Raw genomic sequence first — 24534 nt, forward strand, 5'->3', positions numbered from 1 at the left:
TAAGGTAATACGAGTGCTTCTGCCACGGACTAGAGTAACGTCTGGGTTTGTTCCCCGATCAGAAACGTGGGCATCACAGCGGCAGCTGCACGATTTCGTTTGAAAATTACCATGGTCACTTGCATGAAGGCGCTTGGAAAATATCAAGGCAGCAAGTGTTCCGGGGGTGCTTTTACAGGGGGAACCTTTCTCGGCGTCTGGATGCAGACAGAAGTTCCCTGTGCATGTAGACACCTCGGCCACCTCCTCCTACCCCGTCCCCTTTGCTCCTGGCCCTCATTTTCGTTCCCATTCGGCCTTGCAGCTCGCATTCTCCTCACACCCACGCGCTCCTCAGGGGCTCCCAAGTTCCAGGGCAGACAGGGCTCAGGCAAGCCGGCCCCTGGTCAGCTCAGCCCAACTCTTCTCAGCCTCGCCAGCTTGGGATGCGGGTGCTCTGGGACCCCCGCAGGTGACAAGAATGACTCAGCTGGGCCTGGGACAGAAACAAGAATGCCAGTGCAGGGACAAAATCCGCTGAAGGACGCGAGGCCACAAATCATCATTTTTAAGGACCCAAATTTGTGAACAAACGAAAATGTAATTCAAGCGAGCGTCGGGCCGTTGGCGGCCTGGGCCAGCACAGGCCGCAGGTTTAGCCAACAGGGAGGCCCGGCGGCTTCTGCAGTCAGAAAACGCCCGCGGCCTCTGCAAAAATTCCCCTTTGCCTCCGACAAACCCCACCTCGGCTCGACTGGGCCCCAGGAAAGGCCAGTCGGCTGCAAGGAGACCTTTCAAGGTGCACAGAATTGCATGCTCGTGATTACTGGGGAGACTGCGGGCACAGTAATCTCTCGAGACTAGAAACCATTTTCTTTTCTAGCTCTGAGATTTTGCTTGGCTAAGCGGCGGCAGCTTCCCTGCCCCCCCCCCCCCCCCCCGCCACCGCCACGGCCTCTGCAAGCAGCCACGCCCCGCGGCCCCCGAGGCTCGCCTCTGCGAGGCTCGCAGCCCCCGCACAGCCCGCACGCCGGGCCCCCATTTGCCCCACCCCCAGCGCACCCCCATCCGCCCCCGCGGCCGGCCCTGAGAGCGCTGGGCGAGTCCTTGCGCCTGCGCCCCGCCAACTTCCTGCCGCGGAACGCCCCGCCCAACCCCAGAAGCCCGCCTCCGAACGCCGCGTGAAACCTGCCTGCCGCACGTCATTGGTCGAGACAACGAAGCCGTTGGCTCCCAGGCCCGCCTCTCCACGGCCTCTTGCTTTTCCCAGGGCGGATGCGCCTGCGCTCAGCTGCCTGGGCGGGCTGAGAGGCGCGGGTTGAAAAGTCTCGTTCCAAGTTTGGAGAGAGAGAGAGAGGGAAGAGCGCCTCAGACCTCGGTACCCGCGAGCGGGGAGGAGGCAGGAGGGAAGGACGCGGCGTCTGGGGAGCACCCAGGCTGGGAGCCGGAGCTCAGGCTTCGAGAGCTAGAAGTGTGTGACGCGCCTGGGAAAGGCAGGAGCGCCTGCGGTTGGGCTGCTCTTGGCTCGCGAGGGGAGTCTGAGGCGGCGGCGAGGGGCGAACGACCCGACGCAAGATGGCGAGTAAAGAGAGTAAGAGGCCCTGCGGGGCGGCGCACGCCGGGGCGGCGGGGGGCGGCGGGCGCGCGAGGCCGCGGCACGCGCCGGCGAAAGGCGCGAATTGGCGTGCAGAGCAGGGGGCGGGGCCGGGCGCGAGGCTGGGCGCGCGCCTCGAGGGGCCTACGCGCGACGGGGCCGCGGCGCGGAGGGCTCCGAGCACTTCCGGAGCCGGGCGCGGGGCCGCGAGGTGGGCCCCCTTCCCCCTCTCCGCCGGACCCCCCCTCCGGCCGCGGCGCTCCCTCCCGCGCCTTCGGTCCCGGGCAGAGGCAGTCGCCGCCGCCGGAAAGCGGGCACGGCGGTTCCTTCCACGCGCGCGCATCGACCGCCTCGGGGTCGCGGCCCTTGTCCGGGGGATTCTGGAACCTGCTGGCCTATGGCTGCCGACGCGGGCTTCTGGGGAACGGAGGCCTCTCTTGGTGGGGGATGGAGGGCGCGGGCCGAGGGGTTTTTGCTACACGTGGATTCGTTCCCCGGGGTGGGTCGTGGAGCCCGTCTACATACGGGTTGTCATCTTAGAACAGGTGCGAACGGCCGTCAGTGGCGAAACAATTTCGATATCCGTGTAATTGATCATCTAATTCTGTATACGCAGGCAGTATTGATCTCAAAGTGCAAAAAATAAGCTTCTTGGTGTTAATATTCTCTCCACGTTCTGGAAGAGCAGTTAGTTGTTCGCGTCCAAATTAGAGGGAAAGGGAAAGAGTAGATTAGGTGTGGCCATCTCGAGGTGACCTCCAGTATCCGTGTACAGATTGTGCCTTCGCTCCATCTCAGCTACTTAATCGTATGGGCTTTCTCCAAATTTCAGTGTTTGAAGATACTGTGGAGGAGCGTGTCATCAATGAAGAATATAAAATCTGGAAGAAGAATACACCGTTTCTTTATGACCTGGTTATGACCCATGCTCTTCAGTGGCCGAGTCTTACCGTTCAGTGGCTTCCTGAAGTGACTAAGTAAGGGTTTCTGGCAACTTTTATTTTGCACAAATTTAACTGTTGTCCTGAATTTCGTAGTTTGGGCATTTTATACGTAGAACAGAAGCAGGTAATCAATTCAGCCTTTGGATGAGGTGGCAGGTGATTTTTATTTTTGAAACTGAAGTGTTTTATGGGATGATTTCTGACGTATAAGCGTGGCTTTAAAAGGGGAGAAGAAATCTGTGAGGTTAATGATATTTGTAGGAAGCACCAGATATGTTGGACATTTCTTGAGCTTAAATATAGAGCAGCTCTCTTTGGGCCTCAGACTAATGGATTTCTTTAAAACTTCATAGGAAAATAGCATATGTACAGAAAATTGCACAAATCATAAGCGTACGACTTGATGAATTTTTACAAAGTGAACACACCCATGTAATCAGCCACCAAGATGAATATGTTTTAACTGGCAAAGGGGGAAAGAATTTAGTAACAGTTCACCAAAGAATAGCTGTTATTGGTTTACAATATGAAATACTTTGAGATTACTGTTGGCCTTCATAAGAGTATTCTTTTCAGCTATATTTAAAATTTCTCTGGTATAATTACATTTATTGAGCACTTAGAACAGAGCTTCACACACATGGAGAGTTTTGTGTGCTATTTGGTTTAATACAACGGTATTATGATTACTTTTTATCATCCTTGTTTTACCGATGTGGAAAATGGGGCTGAGATGCTGAATAACATGTCCAAGATCACACAGCTGGTAAGTGGTGGATCGGGTTTTTGAACCCAAACCGAGTGGCCCCAAAGTTGAAGTATCCCCTGCACTAGATTACCTTTCTTGTATACTTGCACTTTTTCTAGTAGGAATTTGGCTATGCACTTTACTAGTGTATTAAATTTGGGTATCATGAGCATATAATTTAATGAAGGTTAATCAAGCTCTAATCTAGAAAGGGGATTTTGCCACAAGTTATAAAAATAAGAGTAAATTAATTTTAGATAAAATTACTCATATAGTGGCCAGATTCTCCATATGCGAACGTTGACTTCCATACAGATGGGGCTTCCATTCGGGTTCCCAGAAATCTCAATGTAAATACACAGATGTGGGAAGAGTAGCCAAGAACTAAATAATGGAAATGTCTAAGCATTGATATTTATAACAGCTTTAAATATCAAATACTTAAGGGTATTCAGATTCTGGTTTAGAGCGTCTTGTGTGTTTTACTCTTTGTGGTTTTTTGTTAAGCAAATGTAAAACTTCAACAACTTAATTTGCATTCTCTTGGGTCTTTTTGCCCTGTCACAGTAAGGAAAGAGCTGGGGCTTTAAGGTTAGAGACCTGAGTTTGAATCCTGCCCCCTGCTTTGTAGCTTTGTGAATTAGAGCAAGTTGGTCAGTCTCTCTCTCAGACGGAGTTGTCTGGTCTGTAAATGGAGGTGCTGATGGTACTGGCTGCGTACGTTTGAAGGAATTAAATGAGATGGTGTATGTTAAAGTGCTGGCGCAGAGTAAGTACACAGTAGGTGGTGACTGATGCTGATTTTTCCAGCCCTTCTCTTCAGAAATAATTTGTTAGATAGGATGGAATAACACTATTTCTCCGTTTGGATTTCAATGAAAGCTGCTTACTGAAGTCTTTTTAAAATGTTACCTATGATGTGTTTTGCATAAAGATTTTAAAGATAACAGAGTTCTATGTTCTCAGCCCAGATACTGCCTTTGTATTAATGCTTGGGAACCTAACAGAAAATACTTTAACTAAATTATGTATTCCATGGTGTTCTTTGCATACAAAGAAGTGGGATCTGGTTGTGGGACGTGCAGTGGCTCTGGGAATGCAAGAAAATGCCAGCCAGCTTGCATTCTTGGATGTTGGGGACGGTTGTGTGGTGTTTTGCAGAGTTCTCTTTGGGGGATGAAGGGCCTGTGATTGTGTTTTGTCACTATACAGAACAGTGGAAATGTTGGCTATTCTTACTGCCTGACTCTTTGAGGAGCTAGACTGTACTCAAACTCATAAGGCCTTCTGCCTATATACAATATGTTTCCCAATGATTACTTGGACTTTCTGAGCTGTTGTCCTTAAATTGAGTTAGATAATTGTCCAGATAATTGATTTGGCTTTTAAAAATTTTTATTTAGGTGTCTCTAAGAGATTGTTTTTCCAACCTAGTAGATCGTGGTTTCATATCTCCTATTAAATAATTTCTTAAACATGTTTAGACTGACTAACTTTCTATCTAAAAAGCTTTGTAATCGTTCAGACGGTACAAAAGGGCATAGAGTGAAAAATAAGTCTTCTAATAAGTTCTCCTAGTTCCCTTACCCAGAGTGGAGTCAGTCATTGTTTGCAGTTTCTTAGCCATCATGCCGGCATGAAGAAGTACGTACATATATTTTCCTTCCGTCGTTTTTTCTGGTAGTAAGGTGCTCACTTAACTTTTTAATTAGGAGTCTATATTGGAGACTTTTTCCTATCAGCATACTTAGATATAATCATTTGTTTTAAGGGCTCCATAGAATTGCGTTTATGGATATACCATAATTTATGTCAGCAGTTCCTTATTGATGGATATTTAGATTGTTTTCAGTCTTTTGCTGCTTCAGACAGTGCTGCTGAGAATAACCTTGTGATAATCTGTGATTGTTGGGTGAATTTCTTAGCAGTGGAGTCAAAATGGTCAAAGGATTCTGGCACTGAAAATGGACGAGGTCGGGGGCTGGCCCCGTGGCCGAGTGGTTAAGTTCTCGTGCTCTGCTGCAGACGGCCCAGTGTTTCGTTGGTTTGAATCCTGGGCGCGGACACGGCACTGCTCATCAAACCATGCTGAGGCAGCGTCCCACATGCCACAACTATAAGGACCCACAACAAAGAATATACAACTATGCACCGGGGGGCTTTGGGGAGAAAAAGGAAAAAATAAAATCTGAAAAAAAAAGAAAAGAAAATGGACAAGGTCTTATGAGTGCTTCTGCAGCCTTAGGTGCATCCAGTATTGGAGGGAAATATTGGTTCAGGAAAATAGGCTTGTATTTTAATGATGGAGATGAAAGGATTTGTAGTAAAAAGAAAAATCCTTCTATGATGATCAAGTGAGGGGAAACTGGAATAATTGAATTTGAGAGTCAAGAGGAATTTTTCCGATCCTCCGTCCATCTTGGGACTGTGTTCCTTAGAAAGGTCCTGTGACGAACTGACACGTTTACCTGTAACTTTTACCTGTTGGTCTTGGTTTTTCTGCTTAATCCCATAAAAAGTAAGTCGCTTCCTTCCTTTTGTGTTAGCCCTAACATTGCTCTGTGGTGCCTCCTTTCTCTTAAGCATTCCTATTTCTTTTCAAATGGTTCTCATGAGATATGTTTAAGTTCCCTTTGATTTTGAGCCACTATTTCTGGAAAAGGTTTCATTTTGTCTAAGCCCTCCTAAAGTACCTTGCCAAAACCTAATTTTCTAAGTGTGGTTTTTCCAGTTAAAAGTGGGCAAGTGCTCATGCACATTACCTCACCTCTCCCCATATAAGTTCATCTAAGATGGAATTAATTACCCTTTTTGATAGCTACATTATATTCCTGGCCTCTGAACATACATAGACTAAAACTCATGTCTTTTTTCAAACGAGCTGCTATTGCTTAGCCATGGCTGCCTTATTCTGTTCTTGGGGTTGTATGTGTATTTATTGTTCTTTTTTACCTTAAGCCAAGTCTTGGCAAAATTTCATCTTGTATCTTTTTTGGTTATTAGTAAATTACATGCCTAGAAGTAACCCCCAAACCTTTTTTTAAAACCACTGAATCCTTTGTACAGAAATTTAGAAACAGATAAGTAGCCTAACTTGTCTGGTGTTGGGATTCAGAGCCCTACTTCTTGGTCCTCCTCACTGAGGTGGGACCATAGAGTGCAGATGAAAATTCATATTCTAGATAATATGAATGAAAAAGCCTTGTTAATAGATAAAGATGCAAAATCACTGCTTGGACCAGGGTGCCAAGAACCATCAGCAGGTTCTTCAGCCTCAAAGTGAGTTTCCATAGGACAAGGTAACAAAGACCTTCCCCCCGCCCCCAGCCGTAAAATTGAGAATGCCCATTTCATAAATTTTAAGCACCATAAACATAAAGAAGGGGTTTTCACATCATGCCATTTGCACTCATAACCTATTTTTTAGGTGAAGAAACTGAGGCCCACAGGAAACTTGTGATTTAAGAAATTGCATATAGCTAATTTTAGTTTGAGCCAGGATTTAAACCCAGTTTTGCTAACTCAACATTTTATTCTTTCCATTCTACCTTGTTGCCTCTTAGTGGGAAATTGGAAACATCTAGCATTAAAATGGAAGTTTTTTTTAGGCGAAAAGTCATGATTTATGAGTATGGGGATTGGTGATGGATTGAATTTGTTAGCAACTAATTTCTTGTAGGAGTGTGACTTATTTTCTTTCCTAAACAGACCGGAAGGAAAGGATTATGCCCTTCATTGGCTAGTGCTGGGGACTCACACATCTGATGAGCAGAATCATCTCGTGGTTGCTCGTGTCCATATTCCGAATGATGATGCTCAGTTTGATGCTTCCCACTGTGACAGTGAGAAGGGTGGTAGGTATACCATATATTCCAGTATTGATGTTTCAGGGAGTATGCCTCTTTCTAATTATATGTTATTAAAATTTTATGCTAATATATTTTGGCTCAGCAGTTTAACTTCTAGGACTTTATCCTAGAACTATGCACCCACATGTGCACAAGGATTTCACAATAGCATTATTTGTAGGATTGAAAAATTAGGATCAACCTAACAACCCTGATGTTAGTTCATAGGAAATTGGTTAAACACGTTATGTTATGTTTGAAGTACTGTGCAGCAATTACTAAGAATGAGATAAATCTGAAGTTTTATACACACACAAAGAATGAGATAAATAATGTATGCACTTGTATGGAAAGGTTTCCAAGGTAAATTGAGTAACTGGTATTTGTGATTATAGTACCCATTTTTGTAAAAGTAATAATGTGTTGATGTATGCATAGGAAAAAGCCAGGAGGCATATATAGCAAACAGTTAATCAGTCAATAGTGGGATTTTTATGGAAGCTGTTGAGCCCCACTGCCCCCACCCCCACCCCCCCCCACACACATTCCTCTCTTTTGGTATTCTCATGCTCACAACCACCCAAGTTTGGTGATTTTGCTAGGAGGACTCATAAGACTCGATAGCAAATTATGCTCATGGCTAAAGTTTGTTACAGTAAAGAATATAGAACAAAAGCAGCAGGAAAAAGATTTGCAGAGAGGGCTGTCACAAGTCTCGTCCAAGGCTACACAGGACGTGCTTTCTCCCTGACAGTGAATGACAGGGGCACATGCAGCCTGTCTCTGTCCAGGGAAACCCATTTGAGTGTCAGGGTCTGAAGCTTTTGTAGGGGGCTGTTTTCGGAGGCACATCCTGCTGGCAACCAGCCATGACAACTGAACCTCAGGACCCCAATAATGAAACCAGGTGTGTATCGTCAACCTTGATATTTGTGCAAAGCAGCCCTGACAAACTGGTACAGCATGGTCCATTGCTCCAGGTGTACACCACAAAATCATCAGTCCATCAGTGACATGAGGAACATTCTGAGGTCTATGTTCCCAGGAGTTGGCCAAGGGTCAGTCATGGTCCCAGTGTCGCTCAGAGCTATGAGGACTAAGCAACCAGACCTGCTGGGTTAGTGCTTTCCACACTGCCCCAAATGTTTTAATAGATCTTAACATTTTCCAGTATTTGCTTTAGGTTTTTTTCTTATTGAAAATAAAATGTTGCATTATAGCTAAAGTCTCACCACCACCCGTTCCTCCCTGCCTCTCCAGAATTCATCACTGTCCTGAAATTAGTGTGCCATTTTCAACTGTTTGTATTTTTATTATTCATACACTAATGAGTATACATTAATGTTGTTTAGCAGCTTCCTTTTTTCAGTCAATATTGTTTATGTGTCTGTATACTGTGTAGATGTCTGTGTCATTCTTTTCACTGCTATAAAGTATTCCATTGCGATTAAACCTGAGTTTATCCCTTCTACCAAGGGGCGGTTGGATTGTACCTGTGTGGTTTTTTTGCTCTTCCAAACACTGCTTAGTGAACATCCTTGCCATGTCTCCTTGTACACATGTGGGAGAATTTATCTAGTGGAGTGGAACTCCTGAGTTATATAGAATATTCATTGTCAACTTAAAATAATGTGAAACTATTTTCCAAAATGATTTACTCAGTTTATCACTCCCATATTCACAGTCCATTCCCCTACAACCTTATGCATTATTTCTGTAAATACTGTTGTAATCAGAAACTTTTTAATGGCTTTTGGTCCTAAAGTATGTACTTATTGGACTTTCAGCTTAAGAATTAGTCTCTGTGTATAATATATGGATATATTAAGTTATTGAAGTCACTTGTCCAGTGTATTACATTCTAACAAGCGACTGGAATAATTCAGTTAACACTTTTTTTAAATTTTCAGTTATGATATTTTTAATGGATACTGTTATCATTAAAATAGTGGTTTTTCAAACTTTTGAGTTTGAGAAAGCAAAGCCCTATATTCAAAGTAAATCTTAACTGGAATCCCAATTTTTTAAAAAGAGAGCTATTCAGTTTGTTTTAACTAAAGGAATTGGGAAAATTGAGCGTCTTGGTAGCGGAAGGGTTAGAAAGTGCTCTAGGAGTCCGTGGGGATGAGAGGTTGAAAAATCAAAGTCGGGGCAGGTTTGGAGCAGTGTCTCAGGAGGGAGGAGGTGAGGGGATCAAGAGGGGTGGTCTTAGAAAGGCTGAGGCACATTTCTTCCACTAACACGAAGGGGAGGCCAAGAAGTGATTGCATGTGGTTGTGTGAGAGTAGTTGTGTGGAATGGCATGTGAATTTTAGCCACACAAAAATAGTAAGCTGTGTTTGCCATAAGGAAGAATGGCTGAACGCTGATAGTAAGCCATGGGAGCCAGTGTTCATTAAGCATCCCCACATAGCAGGAGCTGGCAGAAACAGAAATGGTTTACTGCTTTCCATGTGTTTTCACCAGGCACCGGCCATTCCGTTTGACTTGCTACCTGCCTGGCTGCGTTAGGCATTTGAGTTAAGTGTTCCCTAACCTGAGGCACAGGGTGAGCTAAAAAGGAATGTGCAAAGAAAAAGCAATATAGATCAAGAAGAAATAAAACAGTTATAATGTGAAGCCTCTGAACTTTTTAAGTGTCAGCAACTAATTCAGGTTTTTTTTCTATGAAACGTTCAAAGATGGTGTTTTTATCTGCTATTATCTGCTTGGATGTTCCCTACTTGTATTGTTTCTGCTATCATCTTGCTGCTTCTGAGAAATTAGACTTTTTGTGTGGCTTTGTTACTTTTCCAAGGCCTTTTTGATAACTAACAATGTAGTCTTATTCGCACAGCAGATAGAGATGTTAGCCCCCTCGTAGCTTTGGCACTCCACTAGCAGTTGAACCAAGTATGCTGGTGGAATCAGCACATGTATTGATTGGGGTTGGGTGGGAGTGAGTTAGCATGGATTTCCAATTTGAGGATGTGTCTAACTTTAGACTGAAGGGGCATTCATACCCTGAGCGTGAAATCTTCCCTGTCTTAATGAACCCTAAAATAAGATGCTAATTCACTGTAGCACTTCCAAATGAGTTGTATTTGAACTAAAAGACAGAGATGTGTTTATTATGTGGTTATTTGAAGTTTATTGAATAACTATCATCTTCACATCTGAAAGAGGCCGATTTTCAATTGTTTTAAATCCAAAGTGGAAGTGAATTAACTTGTATAAAATAGCTACCAATATTTTCCAGTGAAGATGAGCTTTGAGAATAAATTAATTCCAAGTGGCAAGTGAACCTCTTTTTGTGTGTGTGTGTTTCTCTCGGATCAACTTGTGTTATATTCTGTCAGGTTCAAATCTGTTGGGTTGATTAAACTAAGTGACTTGTGAATTTTAATCATAAGTGTATGTGTTTATTTCTTTCTTCTCACATTAGAATTTGGTGGCTTTGGTTCTGTAACAGGAAAAATTGAATGTGAAATTAAAATTAACCACGAAGGAGAAGTGAACCGAGCTCGTTACATGCCTCAGAATCCTCACATCATTGCTACAAAAACACCATCCTCTGACGTGCTGGTTTTTGATTATACAAAGCACCCTGCTAAACCAGGTATGTAGTAATAAAGTCAGGCCATTGCTTGACCATTTGTCTTAATTTGGAATAATTGCTTTGAGGTTACTCAAACTACAGTATACTCTATAATTTTTAAAGGTTTAAAAATTTTTCGAGGTCCCATGACCACCCTCCAGTTGAGTGATTTAACAGAAGGACCTCAGAACAGATTATACTCCTGGCTAAGACTTACTATGGCAAAAGATAAGAGCAAAAGTGGGAGGAAAAAGATACATATCAGGCAGAGTCCAGAGAGGTCAGGCACAGGCTTCTGATTCCTTCCCCGCTGGGGCCACACAGAATGTGCATTTTCTCTCTAGCAGCAAACCACAGGGACACATGCTAAATGTCTCTGCCCAGGGAAGCCTGCTTGAATCTCAGGGTCTGGGGTTTTTTATGGAGGTCTGGTCACACAGGCACATCCTGCTCTATGACCAGCCATGGTAGAGGAAACTCAGGACCCCAGCAGTGAAGCCAGATAAATCATGACTCTTGCTAAACAATCCTGCAGGTCTTGACAAGCTGCTACAGGGTGCCCCACTGCTCTAGGCGTACACAACTTCATCATCAGTGACATGAAGAATTTTGTGAGGGTTATATTCCCAGGGGTTGGCTAAGGGTCAATCATGATTGCAGGCTACCCTGGAGACATGCAAGGACTGAGCAACCAGATCTGCTGTGTTAACTCTTGCCTTACAAAAATATTTTTAAAAATTGACCCGGGCATGGGGTGGGTTGTCACCACACAAATTTGTGGGATGGCTGTAGTTTTCAGTCTTTTGTGTTAGAGCCAGTACTAGATTTTGCCAAGGAATCAGTCATTTTATGGTCAGGAGACCTGGTTTGCACTGAGTATTTGAAATGAAGCACAGAGAAGACCTTTTCAAGGCGGCTATGGGTCAGACCAAGACCTTGTTGATGTGCAGTGCTTTTCCAAGCATTATAATAAATGTTATGGCTCACTCAGGAGTGAGAATTTGCTCTTACCAGTTCTGGTAAACAGAATCATTTAGTACTTAATGTATTTCTTTTTTTCTTTAGACCCAAGTGGAGAATGTAATCCTGATCTCAGACTAAGAGGCCACCAAAAGGAGGGCTATGGTCTTTCCTGGAATTCTAATTTGAGTGGACATCTCCTAAGTGCATCTGATGACCATGTGAGAAACTTGTTCTTCCTAATCTACTCATGCACTGAGAGTTGAAGGCAGTGTCATGGACACTTCTGCCCCAAAGGAGCACTATATAGATGAAAGGTTTCTAAGATAGTACTGATGATGATTGTGATAACATTTTCACAGGATTTAGAGCAATGGTTATTGAACTGCCCTTTGGGGCACCTTAGGATTCCACAAAACTCTTTTGAAGCAGCCTTAGAATGGAGGGAAGGTGGGTAAAAATAGTGGTGGTCCATTATTTAAAAGCAGATCTCTGTAGTGGGAACTCTATAAAGTGTTTGTGAGGCCTGATTAATATAAATTACATTTTAGTTTACTTTTCATTTTTGTAAGTGTACAATTCAATGAGTTTTAGTATATTCACAAAGATGTGCAATCATTACCACTGTCTATTTCTAAAACATTTTCATCAAATGTCGCAAAAAGAAACTCCATACCCATTAAGCAGTCAGTCCCCACTCCCTCCCTGCCCCAGCTCCTGGCAGTCAGGACTTTCGAACTCTATAGATTTGTCTATTCTTGATATTTCATATAAATGGAATCCTATAATATGTGGCTTTTTCTCTCTGACTTCTTTGATTTAGCACAGTGTTTTTAAGGTTCATCCATGTTGAAGCATATGTCTGTTGCATTTCTTTTTATGGCTGAATAATACTCCATTATGTGGCTATACCACAATTTATTCATCAGTTAATAGACATTTGGGTTGTTTCCATTTAGGGGCTATTTTGAATGATGTTGCTGTGAACATTTTTGTACAAGTTTTTGGGTGGGCATATGTCTTCATTTCTCTTGGGTAATTACCTAGGAGTGGAATTACTGGGTCATATGGTAACTGTGATTAACTTGTTGAAGAACTGCCAAACCCCTTTTCCAAAGCAACTGCACTAGTTCACGTTTCCACCAGCAATGTGCCAGGGTTCCAGTTTCTCCATGTCCTCACCATGCTTGTTATTGTCTATCTGTTTTATTATAGCCATCCTAGTGAGTGTGAAGTGGTATCTCGTTGTGCTTTTGATTTATATTTCCCTGATGACTAATGATGTTGAGCATCTTTTCATGTGCTTATTGGCCATTTGTATATCTTCTCTGGAGAAAAATACATATTGAAATCCTTTGTCCATTTTTAAATTTTGTTTTTTATTTTAGAGTTGTAAGTTTTTGTATTTTCTAGATACAAGTCCTTTATCATATATATGATTTCAAAAAAATTTTCTCCCATCCTGTGAGTAGTCTTTTCACTTTTTTGATGTCTTCTGAAGTGCAAATGTTTTTAATTTTGAGTCCAATTTATATATTTTTTATTTTATCACTTGTGCTTTTGGTATCATATCTAAGAAACCATTACATAATCAACATCACAAAGATTTGCACTTAAATGTTTTGTTAGAATTTATAGTTTGAGCTCTTATATTTGAGTCTTTGATCCATTTCGAGTTAATTTTTGTATATGGTGTAAAGTAGGGGTCCAACTTTGTTCTCTGCACGTGGAAGTCCAGTTTTCCTAGCACCATTGTTGAAAGACTCATCTTTCCCTATTGAGTTGCCTTGGCATCCTTAATATAAAGTATTCTAACCATTAACAGTACCACAGAAATGCAAAGTGATCTTGTTTTAATTTATTGTTGGTCAGTGTTTGTAGGATTCCTGTCACTATACCTTGTTTTGTGGGTCCTGTACCACAAGCAGAAACTGGTGTGACTCCAACCAGAAGCCAAGAGTAGACCTCAGGAGCTTTGGAAAGCTTATGTAACTTGGCCACAGTTAGCATTTTACGTTGGCTTCGTGAGAGCAGGTTCCTTACCTCCTTTCTTAGTATATCCCCATGCCTAGAACAGGGCCTGTCACATCGCAGACCTTCTTTGTATTTCTGTCGATTGCAATTTCTGTTAAGCTTTTTGAAATACTGAAAGTAGGTAATTGGCCCAGTCAAGCTTCTTTAGTTGCAGGTAACCAAAACCGACTCTGGCTAATTTAAACAGAAAAGGAATTTATTGGAAGGGCATTGGGTAGGGTAGCTGACAGAATTGCCATGATAGCTAGAAAATGGCCCGGAAAAGAAAGGAAGAGGTCAGATCTACTATCCAAATCAGGCCAGTTGAGGACGTCACTCTTGCCACCTCTGGAAAGTGGATGTTACTCCCCCCACCCCCCGGCCATCAGAACAGATTCTCCCTGGTCCTGTTTACAATTCAGAGTCCTGCTTGGACCGATGGAGCCTGTGTCATGTTCCTGCAGCCCTGCTGCAAGGGGGGCCAGGAAGCAAGGGTCTGCCTTAGTTCTCTGAAAGGAAGCTTTCCTCCGTTTCTCTCAAGGTGGATATGGGAGAGTCTCCCAAACAGGGAGGATGGGTTGTACTCAGTAACTTAATTACTAGTACTTTTTGAAGACGCCAGGCTGGGAGTTGCTGGTCATAATAATAGCTGACGTTTATCAAAGGCTCCGCATGTGCCAAGCATCTTACTAATCTCTCCGGGACCCTTCTGAGGTGAGGAGCAGGGGAGAAGGGCAGGAGTTCCCCACGTCCCTTTTTCTTCAGTGTGTGTAAATTGTGCGTCTGAGTGTGTAAGTATCAAGAGAGACTAAGGGCACATATGTTATGTAGAATTATTCTTTTGTTACTGGGAAGTAGCTTTGTTACAGAAAACCTTTCAGATGAGGTGATTTAAAAAGAGATGAAGCCCATACCAGTGTCAGTGGAATTAGTGCGAATATACCTTAATGGATTTACCTCTTATTTTAAACCGTTGGATAAGAATCATTGCCCTATAGCTTGTGATTTTTTTTTCCGTAAAAACTTAAGAATGGGATATCAAGAGAAGGCTCTACTCCCAGAACCTGCTGATGTGTGATCTTTGAGGCCTGGGGAAGGCCCCGTGGCCTGTCCTTGGGCTCTGCTGACGTTTCGAGGAGCACACTGTGGTGATCTGTCTGCAGGCCTCAAGCTTTGGCCTCTCAAAGTAGCCTAGTAGGGTTTCTAGGTCATTCACCTGTTGCACTTCCTGATGTCTCTACTGGTTTCTGCTGTGAAGTAAGAGGCTTGTCCAAAGGCCTTTGGTTTTTAAGAGGCACGTTGTAATTTTATTCCCCAGGTTCCCAACCCAGTGAATTTTTAGAATGTGCATTTCTGTTTGGTAGATACTGAATGCCGGGGTCTTAGTGTTGTGCTGTGCAATCTAGACGAATTTCAAATACTTGACAATGTATGTAGGTAGAAATTCTAACCTGAGTGTCCCTTGCCTGCCGCCATGCTCGGTCTCCCCCTGCCCCCACTACAGTGTATTTTCCTTGCCCTCCACATCTCAGATCATAGAAGCTACACCCATACTATACTCTTCTATTTATGAAGCTTCACTTTTGTTTGTATTTCCTCTGCCTCATGTTTATCTCTAACTTTTATAATAGTTAGTTTTGTTTTTAATGAAGGTTTTTTAAATAAGATGTTGGCATTTAAATTCAATCTCTTACTGGGGCTGGCCCCGTGGCCGAGTGGTTAAGTTCGTGCACTCCGCTGCAGGCAGCCTAGCGTTTCGTTGGTTCGAATCCTGGGCGCGGACATGGCACTGCTCATCAGACCACGCTGAGGCAGCGTCCCACATGCCACAACTAGAAGGACCCACAACGAAGAATATACAACTATGTACTGGGGGGCTTTGGGGAGAAAAAGGAAAAAAAAAAAATTAAAAAAAAAAAATTCAATCTCTTACTTCTTTTGTTTTTTCCTCCTTTAGACTGTCTGTCTGTGGGATATAAATGCAGGACCAAAGGAAGGCAAAATTGTGGATGCTAAAGCGATCTTTACTGGCCACTCGGCTGTTGTGGAGGATGTGGCCTGGCACCTGCTGCACGAGTCATTGTTTGGATCTGTCGCTGATGATCAGAAACTTATGATGTAAGATGGAAAGTTCAGCAGAGTCTTGTTATATGGGTGTTATATCAGTGATTGTGGTGGCCTGTGGTTTGATTTCTTTTTTGTTAAGTTATGTCCTGGCCTTTAAAAAAAAAAAGTTTTAGTGAGGTATAATTGACAGAATACACGTATATAATGGTCTTTTTACATAAAAGGTACTGTGCTATATGAACACAATTTTTTTATTTTAAAAAGAAAACAGGTATGTAAACATGAAGAAACCTGCTTGGTATAGTGGTAAATGTCAAAATTGGGATCAGGGTGACTTCCATTGAAGATGAGGGCAGAGAATGATTACATCAGGGCGTGGCTGCAGAGCTGCCTTCAGTCACCTGTTGGTGCTGACATGGAAACACGCGTGAGCACATGAGAAGCGGGGGAGGGTCAAGTGGCTACCTCTTGTGTTGTCTGCCTGTACCTTTGTGTTGCAGATGGGACACCAGGTCCAATACCACCTCCAAGCCAAGCCACCTGGTGGATGCGCACACTGCAGAGGTCAATTGCCTGTCATTCAATCCCTACAGCGAGTTCATTCTCGCAACTGGCTCTGCGGATAAGGTTTCTATGTTTCTGCGTATTTGGTGCACTTGTGCTGCACTGTACACTTGTAATCAGATATTTTTAAATTCTTCTGTAAAGTGCAGAAATGAATTCCTTTTCATTTGCTATCTTTCTTCAGACTGTAGCTCTATGGGATCTGCGTAATTTAAAATTAAAACTCCATACCTTCGAATCTCATAAAGATGAAATTTTTCAGGTACGTCACAGTTTTCTGGTGTTGCTATATCCAGTTTTAGTAACTTTTGGTAGGGGGAAATTTGGAAAAATTTTTTTCTCTTATATATTGGGCATGGGACATTGTTCCTTTTAAAAGCTCCTCTTCTACTCTATAAGTTAACAGTGGGAAATAACTTGAAGCTTTTTGAGAGACTGTTAGTTCAGAAGTAGAAAAAAGCCTTGCAAGACAAGATCTGTTTAAAGAGTGAGATCCAAGGACTTCAGTGAAGGTGTGCCAGCACGGCGGGTCCTTGAGTGAAAAAACGTCTTGTATGTGGTTTAAAATAGAGATTCACATAGGTTAAGATACACCTCATTGAAAATTTAAAAAATTTCTGGATAGCTGGGGCCGAATAAGTTTATTGGGCCCCCTAGTGGAGTTCCTCTGTATTGGGGAGTGTGCGACCTTCCTGGGGGCAGGCTGGGGAGATGGGCCATTTAAGAGCCTTGAAAGGATAAGACAAGGAGGGTGAGGGCTGTAGGCCAAGGAGAGGATACAGAACCCAAGATAGGAGTAGAACAATGTCCACAAACCTAGAAACGGGTGATTGTTTACATTTTCGAATATGTATTGCTAGGTCCACTGGTCTCCACATAATGAAACTATTCTGGCTTCAAGTGGTACTGATCGCCGCCTGAATGTGTGGGATTTAAGGTAACTTAGAACCTGGTGACAAGAAACTGCATAAATATGCTCATTTGGAAGATTATGTAATAATTCATAAACTAGAAGAGCAATTTGCTAACCCCAGTTTAATCTAATATTAAAGTAACTTGTAAGTACCTTTCTGAAAGGTCTTTGTTCTTTAAAAGAGAAGTGAATTGGCAAATGGACTGTAAAATTCCTTTATATGAGTTTTGTTTTTCTGTTAAGATTCAGGCAAGAATTTTGTCAGGGAGTATGTGTTTTAGCATCCAAATGAGTGTATTGAAAACACTCTTGGTATATAGAAAGGGGTAAAGATGTTGGCTGTTCATGTCGTTTTGGATCTCAAGTACACCTGCAGGACTGGTCTTTCCCAGAGTTTCTCGGCCGTTTGCTCTTCTTGGCTTTCATGGATTCATCCTGCAGACAGGAGCTCCTGCTGTGGGTTGTGGAAGTGCTGGGGATTCACTTGGGCTGGGGTGAGCACAGTGCATGGTGTCAGAGAGCTTGTGTTCTTCTGGGGCTCACTGTATAAGGACTTTTTTCCAATTCTTAAGTGTCCTTGACTTCAGAGTTGCATTTTAAGAATTTCAGACTCCCTTACTTTTTTTTATTTGAGCCTTTAGAGCCATTAATAAAGTTGCTCAGTTATGTACTTATCCGTAAGATTTTATCTTAAGTTTAAATCAGTTACCAAAAAAAAAACTTATTTCCTACCTTTATTAAGTGTATTGCCTTAAAGTGGACTAAGTTTTTAGTGTATTAAAACCAAGGCTGCCTTAATTACAGAGGCAGCAGACCCATCCTTCAGTGTCTGGAACAGACACACTGCAGAATAAAATGCTTGTATTGTAAAACTTCTGAACATCTAATGTTCTGTGTTCTTATGGAACAAACCCTAGCCATGATAGATGCTTGAAAATGTAGAGAATCTTTAAAGCAGGCATTTAAGTATCTTCTTCTATTTTATTTGAAAACAATTTTAGTATTAAAATTAGAAACCTAAAATAAAACTATATAGTGGTTATACAAGTGGTGCAGCAAGGTTTGAAAGTCTGATGCTCTGGCAACTGAATTGTCTCTACAGGTGCCAATACTAAACTTGCAGGCATTGTAGAATTTCTTAAAATTCATTCATGACTCTCTCCTGTTAAAACTACACTAGATGACATTATGGATTAAAATGACCAGTGTTGGTAGTTGTACTCCTGACGGGTCTAGCAGTCCCACGTGTTTGGTTTGTTGGATTAGTTTTATAGGGGGAAAGTATCACTTGGAAGGTGGTGTATTTTCGCTGTTTTTCAGTAGTTATTACTAGCGCAGTCCGCCTTTGGGCTAGGTAGCAGATAGGGCTGAGATTGGTGTATAACTTCAGAGTGATTTCGCTGTTGAGACTGATGGCAAATTCCACAAAGTGAAATTTTTGAGAGAAGAAAAAAAATGAAACTTAACCTTTCCTTGACTTATACATTCTGTAGTTAAAGTTGTTCTGTTGACATATCTTTAGACAGATCTGTGATACTGATGTGTAACTGTATCTTACTCCTGGAATGAAAGGCTTGGATTAGAGGGAAGTGTAGGGGCTGGGCATCAGTTCTTTTGTAGATACTTTATATACATTTCACCTTTTAATTTTTTTTATTGAGGTCTTAATGGTTTTTATAACATTGTGAAATTTCAGGTGTACATTATTATTTATCAGTTTCTGTATAGAGTGGATCGTGCTCACCACCAACAGTCTAATTTTTATCTTTCAGCATATATATGTGCCCCGTTATCCCTTTTGCCCACCCTCCAACCCCCTTCCCCTCTGGTAACCATTAATCTGTTCTCTTTGTCCATGTGTGTGTTTATCTTCCACGTATGAGTGAAATCATGCAGTGTTTGTCTTTCTCTGTCTGGCTTATTTCGCTTAACATAATACCCTCAGGGTCCATCCATGTTGTTGCAAATGGAACGATTTTGTCTTTTTTTATGGCTGAATAGTATTCCATTGTGTATATATACCACATCTTCTTTATCCAGTCATCAGTCGATGGGCACTTGGGTTGCTTCTACATCTTGGCTATTGTGAGTAATGCTGCAATGAGCATAGGGGTGCGTAAGTCTCTTAAAATTGTTGATTTCAAGTTTTTTTGGATAAATACCCAGTAGTGGGATAGCTGGGTCTTATGCTATTTCTATTTTTAAATTATTGAGGAATCTCCCTACTGTTTTCCATAGTGGCTGCACCAGTTTACATTGCCACCAGCAGAATATGAGAGTTCCCTTTTCTCCATGTCCTCTCCAACATTTGTCATTTTTTGTCTTGGTTATAGCCATTCTGACAGGTGTGAGGTGATATCTCATTGTAGTTTTTATTTTCATTGCCCTGATGATTAGTGGTGTTGAGCATCTTTTCATGTGCCTATTGGCCATCTGTATATCTTCTTTCGAAAAATGTCTGTTCATATCCTCTGCCCATTTTTTGATCGGGTTGTTTGTTTTTTCATTGTTGTTTTATGAGTTCTTTATATTTTTTGGAGACTAACCCCTTGTCGGATATATGATTTACAGATATTTTCTCCCAGTTTCACCTTTAATTCTAATGCAGTAAATACCACGGTTAAAATATTGAATTTTAATTTAATATTTAGCATTAACAATTTCTGTTCTTCAGCTGTAGTTGTGAACAGCTCTTACCCATTTCCAGAAAGTAAACATCCCACCCTCCTACCAAATAATTAATATAAAATCTCTAATTGATAGCAGTACAGAAACAAGTTGTTTTTAAAGTGTGTGTGTGTTTTAAGATGTGCTTTCTCAGCTGATACTGGTTTTGCAGACATTCATGCTACAAGAATTTCAGTGATGCAAGCTTTATGTTCTTTGTTAATAGCAAAATTGGAGAAGAACAGTCAGCAGAAGATGCGGAAGACGGGCCTCCAGAACTCCTGGTATATATTGGCTTTCTTATGCACGATGAAATGTCATATGCAGATTGAGCCGTGTATCTGGAAAATGAGGCAGAACTTCAAATTCTAGCTCTCGAAGATGATTTCAAACTGGAGGTCTTGGAGGTTATTGTGATTAGCTTTTGACATTTATTGAAAATAGTAAATAGAGCCAAGTAGGTTTTTATGAATGTTTCACTGAGAAGAATTTGAGCTCCTGGAAAATAGTGTCTAGTACTTTCTCACTGATTCTCAATTGTAGTATCTGTGAGGGGTTTTTGGGGGGGGAGCAGCTATTGATATTCAATTAGCAATACTTTCTAACAGTATAGAAGAAATTTAATGCCCTGACTTTTGAGTTCCCTCCCCAAAAAATGAATGCTTCCTCTGTGTTGTTGATGCCACCAAAGCCCACCATCTCCCGCTCGTTCCTAATTGAGTCATCTTAGCCTCTCCTCAGCCCTTCTCTCCGTCCTCATCCTTCCCATCTCTCTCAGTCCTTCACTGTACACCCTGACGCGTTGCCAGACTTAGCAGTGGTTCTTTGTCTTCACTCTGAATTCAACTTCTGTCTCCACCCTTCCTTTGGCAGATAAGCACTGTTCCCTCCCTAACGTGTATTTAGCTCTTAGGCTAGTGCTAATTTTTTGTACACTTGTGCTTTGCCCACCATCTTTAAAGGTAAAGAAGGCCCTTGAGGGCCACCCCTACACACACAAGATGCTCACTCAATCCCACGTTGTGCGGACATCTGAGCCCCCCGTACTCCTTGTCCAGGGTGTTCCATGCCCAGCAGCACTGCACACGGTGGCAGAGGTGTGGTGAGACTCCGATGTAGGAGCGTGTTCAGTGGTAATGCCACTGCTGCTTAAAGAGGAGTATTTCTCAGTAAACTGCCACCCTAGACAGATGACAGCATCCGAATGGTGGTGTAACCTGAAAAGTCTGTTTTGTGATGCAGGGCTTCACAGTTTAAGTATTTTCTAGCTAAGGTGTTGCTACCAGCTGTTTTTGTCCAGCTGTTTTTACTTTGGTAACATCTCTATTGAGATGTAAGTCACATACCATGCAGTTCACCCATTTAAAGTGTACAGGTCAGTGGTTTTTAACGTATTCATGGAGTTGTACAACTATCACCACAAGTTAATTTGAAAACATTTTCGTCCTGTCAAAAAGAAACTTCTTAGTCTTTAGCTATCACCCTCCAGTCTTCTCCTTTCCTCAGCCCCTGGCAACCACTAATCTACTTTGTCTCTCTCTAGATTTGCCTATTCTGGAAATTTCATATAAATGGAATCATATAATATGTGGTCTTTTGTGACTGAGTCTTAGCACAATGTTCTCAAGGTTTCCAGTGATTTTTTGATATCACAGGGAGAGGAGAGAGTATTACTTTGTATGACTCTAACAATTTCATGATCCTTAAGAAAATCCACTAGGATGTTACTCTTTTCACAAGAGAGCTTGAAATCAAGGGACATTTAAGTGTAGTCAACTGGATACTAACTATAATTTTAATATAACAATATTTTGATTTGATGACTCCTGTATATATTCCAGGCCAGTGGTGTTAAAATATTTTCACTTATGTCCCCCTTAAGGCTATTTTGAAAAGCTGTTTATCTCACCTCACATTTTTGAACTGATAAAATTCTGAAGTAAAATAGTCGCCTTGCATGTAATCTAGTTGGCAAAGACAGAGGCCTCACTGTCAAACTAGTCAAATCGGACTTCCTGTCAGGAAGTGTGCCTCAGTTCAGAATAGTGTATTCATATTGTCCTTGTGAGAATTGTTTCTTCTGAATCTTTTTTGTCTCTTTTTTAAAGATTGGCACCTGAGCTAACAACAGTTGCCAATCTTTTTCTTCTTGCTTTTTCTCCCCAAACCCCCCTAGTACATAGTTGTATATTTTAGTTGTGGGTCCCTCTAGTTGTGGCATGTGGGACACCGCCACAGTGTGGCCTGATGAGTGGTGCCATGTCCGCGCCCAGGATCCGAACCAGCAAAACCCTGGGCCACTGAAGCAAAGGGCGCAAACTTAACCACTCGGCCACGGGGCTGGCCCCCAAGCATACCTTTAAAAAAAAAAAAAAAAAAGTGGTTGAGGGATAGATTACTAAGCCTGTACCACCCTCCCTCCAAACCGCAGGACAGTGACCCCTAGTTGCAAGACTGATGGTCTAAAAACTTTGACCATAAGAAGATAGGAAACCAAGACTTTCTTTGTTCTTATTAACAGTTTATTCATGGAGGACACACCGCCAAGATATCAGATTTTAGTTGGAACCCCAATGAGCCTTGGGTCATTTGCTCCGTGTCTGAGGACAACATCATGCAGATATGGCAAATGGTGAGCTGAAATACGAATTTTTCCTGAATGACTGTCTTGTAAAGGAGATATTTACTGATGATATAATGTAATAGAAATATTTCAAATATTTAGGTGCTGCATGTTATACCAAATATTTAGAGAAAGGAAACAATCTTTGCAGACCTTTTTACATTTTAACAAGTCTTTAGTTCAGTACGCACCTGTCAGGTTGGGAGAAATCTCTGTGCGTGTCTATAAACACACAGACGTAGACGTGATTCTTGCACTCTGTCACCTGGGCTCTCGGCATCGCTGCTCTTTGTCCAGTGTCTGCTGTGTCATAGGCATGAAGGATCCAGGGGGAAAGTGTCAGTGCATTCACATGATACTGAGGTCTCTGATGATGAGCACTAAGTACTTGACGTTTCTCAGGCATTGAGTTGTGAACCAGCCCTTTCATAAACTTCAGGGCTATCGCTCCCTCTAACTGATGTTTGAAATGCTTTTGGGAAACACTGTTTATGAACAATAACTGAAATAAGTAGTGCATGGGCAGCTAGGTATATATGTGGAATTATACACTGGCAGATAATTTTTGAGAACACTGGCCTGCCTTTTCCTTATTAAAATCCTTGGGGGGAAAACACAGGAAACTACCAAATAAATTAGTTTAAAAATATGTCCACATTTAATTTCTAACACTGAAACACACTGACCAGTGAATCCTAAAATCTAGATAGGCAGAATTATTAAATGCTATTTTTAGATAATCTTGTAAAAACCATGGGGAGTTTTACCTATGAATTTATTTGGTTGTTATCTCCAGGCTGAAAATATTTACAATGATGAAGAGTCAGATGTCACAACATCGGAACTGGAGGGGCAAGGATCTTAAACCCACAGTACGAGACATGTTTCTGTTGAATGTACTGCTCCATGAACGCTTGGTTCATCAAGCGCCACAAAGGCAGTGGATAGTAGGGAGTAGAAGTGGGAGGGCATATGGCGTTCTCTATCTTTGATTCTAGCACTTTCAAGTGAGCTGTTGCGTACTGTATCATATTGTAGCTTTTAGGGAAGAAAGGAATGTTGCTTAAGAAAGAACATCATGTTTTAAAATACAAGTAGCAGGGTACTGCCTTTGATTGAACTGTTTTAAGTCCTTGTTTTCTCAAACTAAGTGCTTGCTGTTCCCAAATATGCAAGAATAACTTTTACACTTTTTCCCTCCAACACTTCTTGATTGGCTTTGCAGAAATAAAGTTTTAAAATAAATTTTGTTTTATTCTTTTAGAACCTTGGTAGGGGTGTGTGAGTGTCTATCCCTTTCTTGAGTAGGTGTGTGTGTGTGCGCGTGTGTCCCTTTCTTGTGAGGAAGCTGTTATGTACATACATTGAGAACTGTCCGGGGTACGTGACAGTATCCTAATCCAAAGATGGGGAGAAGCTCCATGTCTTTGTTTTGTGGTTGGGAGATTTGTAAATCTAGAACTACCTTAACCTAATGTCATTTGACCCACATCCTATTTGTGCCTTAACTTGGGCAGTTTTAAATAAACATTAGATTTCTCCCCAAAAGAATGAAAGCTTGTTTGCTTACATGGTAGGTCAGCAAAGGGGACAAACAGGCCTGTAGGTCAGTCCCTCAACCTCTTTTGTAGGGCCTGCCAGCTAGGAATGGTTTTCACATTCGCTTTAAAAAGGTTTGGGGGGGAAAAACCCTCAAAGACCTTGTGTGGTCCACTAAGCCTAAAATACTTACTCGTACCTGACTTAGAGAAAAGCTTGCTGAGCCCTTACATTTGATTATATGTGCTTCAGTACTTTCTGCTCATCATCAGCTAAGATCCTTCCTGTGTGTATATACACAGACACCTATATGTACTTATTTTCCTGCTATTCAACTAGGTGCACCCTGGAATGTGCTAAGAGCAGCCAAGACTGGAGAAATCCACAGTCCTTGTCTTTTTTAAAACTTTGACAGCAGCTACACTGCAGAATTTTTCTAGAGTCATCTATTTAAAGAGGAAAAAAGGTACTGGCAGAGGTCTGGCTACGTAAAATGAG

At 42.1% G+C, this 24534-nt stretch overlaps 1 protein-coding gene across 2 annotated transcripts; it reads left to right on the forward strand.

Moving 5' to 3' along the window:
- Positions 1 to 1261: 1261 nt before the first annotated feature.
- Positions 1262 to 23742, forward strand: RBBP7 (RB binding protein 7, chromatin remodeling factor). 2 transcript variants are annotated; one of them, XM_046673337.1, is made up of 12 exons: positions 1262 to 1570; positions 2406 to 2550; positions 6974 to 7119; positions 10565 to 10711; positions 11756 to 11871; positions 15621 to 15781; positions 16231 to 16357; positions 16479 to 16556; positions 17155 to 17231; positions 20101 to 20158; positions 22396 to 22506; positions 23294 to 23742. In XM_046673337.1, exons 1-12 carry the CDS (start codon positions 1555 to 1557, stop codon positions 23360 to 23362), a joined length of 1251 nt encoding a protein of 416 aa, XP_046529293.1. In that variant the 5' UTR covers positions 1262 to 1554; the 3' UTR covers positions 23363 to 23742. The 2 variants fall into 2 exon arrangements, with proteins under 2 accessions (XP_046529293.1, XP_046529292.1); XM_046673336.1 differs by having other exon boundaries at positions 1263 to 1570; positions 10538 to 10711.
- Positions 23743 to 24534: the final 792 nt, after the last annotated feature.

The sequence above is a fragment of the Equus quagga genome, chromosome 10, assembly GCF_021613505.1.
Source record: "Equus quagga isolate Etosha38 chromosome 10, UCLA_HA_Equagga_1.0, whole genome shotgun sequence".
NCBI lineage: Eukaryota > Metazoa > Chordata > Mammalia > Perissodactyla > Equidae > Equus > Equus quagga.